This window comes from Myotis lucifugus, unplaced genomic scaffold (genome assembly GCF_000147115.1).
Source record: "Myotis lucifugus unplaced genomic scaffold, Myoluc2.0 scaffold_44, whole genome shotgun sequence".
NCBI classification, from domain to species: domain Eukaryota; kingdom Metazoa; phylum Chordata; class Mammalia; order Chiroptera; family Vespertilionidae; genus Myotis; species Myotis lucifugus.
In genome coordinates this window covers 7,555,231-7,558,550 of record NW_005871092.1, presented here as the reverse complement: position 1 = coordinate 7,558,550, position 3,320 = coordinate 7,555,231, and the positions used below count along the sequence as shown (strand labels likewise).

At 64.1% G+C, this 3,320-nt stretch overlaps 1 protein-coding gene across 1 annotated transcript in view; it reads left to right on the top strand.

Moving 5' to 3' along the window:
- The first annotated feature begins 670 nt into the window (after positions 1-670).
- VAX1 (ventral anterior homeobox 1) overlaps positions 671-3,320 on the top strand; it is a 5,414-nt gene continuing 2,764 nt past the window's right edge. Inside the window, 5 exon segments of the mRNA XM_006109737.3 lie at positions 671-761; positions 764-819; positions 821-911; positions 1,989-2,179; positions 2,632-2,636. Of these exon segments, the coding sequence (XP_006109799.2) occupies positions 671-761; positions 764-819; positions 821-911; positions 1,989-2,179; positions 2,632-2,636 (434 nt within the window).

Sequence of the window (3,320 nt, the reverse complement as noted above, 5' to 3'; positions counted from 1 at the left end):
GAGGGTCAAAGGCAAAGGGAAAGTTAATAACGCCGGCTAATGGTGCTAACCATTCAGCATGCATCTTGCCAAAAGTTTTTCTGGAAGTGTGAGTCTTTGATTGTGTGTTTCCTGAAAGCAAGACCAATCATTTCCGTTTATTCACTGGCTAAACCCCTACTTGATTGGGGACAAGGACAGAAACCATCCATTACGATCTGATATATTATCCAAACAATTTAGTGTATTCATGAGGTAACCGAAACGTGGGGGCTGCGAAATTACCCGTAATCAATTGCCACAGCGAGCGTGCGTCCCCCCGGGCGCCGGACCACTACAGCTCGCCCTCAGTGGCAGGCGGGAGCCTCAGCGTTTCGGAGTTGCGCCGCTCGCTACCTGCTCTCCAGGCGGGGGACACTGGACGCGCTCAGAGGACGCGGGTGACGAGGCGGCCTCGCCGCGGCTCCTGCTCCGCCGGGATCTCAGACCGACCCGCCGCCTCTCCGCGAGCGCGCCGCCACCGACCCGCCCGCCGCCGCCGCAGCCACCCCGCCGGGACATTCATTCCTGCCTTTTGCCGCTCTCCGGGCCGGGCGCAGGGGCCGTATTGTTGGGGTTTTGTCCCCCCCACTCTGCCTCTTCTTTTTCTTTCTTTCTTTCTTTTTTTTGTTTTGTTGCTTTTGCCTCTCCTATGTTCGGGAAACCAGACAAAATGGACGTTCGGTGCCACTCGGACGCAGAGGCTGCCCGGGTCTCCAAGAACGCGCACAAGGAGAGCCGGGAGGCAAGGGCGCGGAGGGGAACCTCCCCGCCGCCTTCCTCAAGGAGCCGCAGAGCGCCTTTCTCGGCGTCGGGCGCGGCGGAAGATTGCAACAAAAGTAAATCCAATTCCTCAGCGGACCCGGACTATTGCCGCCGGATCCTGGTGCGAGGTAGGGATGGGCAGGGCTGCGGGGCGCGTTCTTGGGGGGCGACTCCGGTGCCCGAGCTGCGCGCCGAGACCCACCCCGGCGGGCGGAGACGGGGTGCGGGCTGGGACTTCGGGGAAAGTTGCTGGCCTTCCTCTCCCGGGGTCCGGCTGGCCCGATGGGCACTCGCCCCTGGGGCGCGCACTCTCCGGGGACCGCTATCCTCCGAGCCCCGAGAGCCCAGCGCTGGGCTGCGGGGGAAGCTTAGGGTCTGCACGGGCGGGCCCAGGCTCCAGGCTGCGGCCTCCGACCCGGGAAAGGAGCAGGAAACTCTGGAGGACTTGTGCGCGCCCTGTGGCCCGGAGGACCTGCCGGGAGCCCGGACTCCCGCGCCCTGGCGAGATGAGCGCACCCCAGGGGAGCGCGGGCGCGGAAGAAGGACCACCGACCGCGGGCTACGGCCCAGCCAGTTGGCGCGCTGGGCCCAGGGCCCCGGCGCTGCGATCGGGGCTGGCCGACGCCGCCTGGAACAGCGGCCGGGCTGCATGGCCGGGCCGCGGAGGCCACCTCGGTGCTCAGCGTGGCCCGGCTCTGCCGCGCGGTGTGCGCTCAGCTGGGGCGGCCACGGTGGCGAGGCCGTCCGGGCCCGGCGCCGCCCCCGCCAGCACCGCGCCAGGCCCCGCCGGCCGGACTCGGTCCCACCTCCTTCCGCCTCCCGGGCTCCGGAGGGAAAGAGACCCAGGGGTGGGGGTGGGGACCGCCGGGGCGCCGTCCGGTCGACACGCTCCAGAGCTGGGGCCTGGCCGACCCGGGCAGGATAGTGTGGGGGCCCCTTAGGCTACCGGGGACCCAGACCTCGAAGTCAAGGCCCCCAAGCCGGGAGGACCCAGCGCGGGTTTGGAATTGCTTCCCCCTCCTCTGTGTCCGGAGGGTGGTACAAAAGGCAAAGCCTGCTTCTCCCTCCCGCGAGCGTGTGGCCGTTGCCCCTGGCTCCCCAATACACAGTCTTTGCTCCCCCCACCCCCTCCACCTCTGAACTTCGGGCCAGAGAGGCGCAGGGCGAGCAGAGGGCTCTGGCGGCTGATCCTTTCCCTTCCCCAGATGCCAAGGGATCCATCCGAGAGATCATCCTGCCCAAGGGCCTGGACCTGGACCGGCCCAAGAGGACGCGCACGTCCTTCACGGCGGAGCAGCTCTACCGGCTGGAGATGGAGTTCCAGCGCTGCCAGTACGTGGTGGGCCGCGAGAGGACCGAGCTCGCCCGGCAGCTCAACCTCTCCGAGACCCAGGTAGTACCAGGGCCCGGCCGCTCCAGCTCTGCACCGGCCTCCTTCCCCACCGCCCCCAGCCAGCGCTTCCGCACCAACTCCGCGGGCTCTGGACAGAGCCTCTGGGGGAGGTGGAGGAGATAGAGAGGGTGGGGAAGAAAGGTCTGAGGCTTCCTTCCCTTCCATAAGCTACCCACACCCCGCCCCATACCCTCAAGTATTCCAGGGCCCATGCTCTGCTCACTTGGCCTAGCTCAGGACACCCCAATATGTCCTTCCGGAATTCTTTCTGGACCCCAGTCTTGAGAATCCCTTGCTTGTCTCTGCTCTAAAGGAACGGATGTTCACCCTGCTTTGGCTGCCTCGTTTTGGCCAGATTTCCAGGCACCACCCCCCTTTGGGGATGGGAGCCTTACACAACACCCGGCCCATCCTGCAGTGGGCCAAGAGCTTAGGGCCAAAGCCCCCTGCTCCAGCACAGGTGACAGCTAGGATTAGAAAAGTGCACATTCCTGATATCTGCCTATGCAGACCCGGCTGCCCTGACCCGCAAGGCTTCCCCTGGCCCGTAGCTACCCAACCCCATTCTCAGCCTTAAGCACCCACTCAGACACCTAGGAGGCCCCTGTCTTCTGTGCCAAGGAGGCGTGGGATGGGAGACAGATCTAGGGGCCTGGGAGCCAGCACTGCCAACCGTGCAGTAGGTAGGTCTTTAGCTTTCCTGAAATCCATATGATGCCACGATGGAGCTGGCTATTTGGACTCAGCCCAGAGGTCTTTGGGGCCTGGCCAGGGCATGGCACCAGCTTGGCTTAGGTCAGGCTGAGGCTCAGTCCCTTGCCCTATGCCCAGCCCTGAAGCAGGTGGGGAACCTTCTAGGTCCGAAATCTGGACAGAAAGCTGAGAACCAAGGACAGATGTCGGATGCTCTTTCTGAGCCTGAGTTGGCACGGTCGCTTTTCCCTAGTGTCGCTGCTACCACCCCTCTTAGTACAGTTTATAAAATCCAGACAGGGATCACCTTGCCCTGTAGCTGCCAAACTCCATGGTGGGCCACCAGCTAGGGGGGGGCCAAGGGAGAAGAGAAAGTGAGAGGGGAGGGTGGTGGAGAGATATAGTCCAACACAGCCTCCAGACTTTCCTCCCTCCCGTGGTTCCAAAGTTC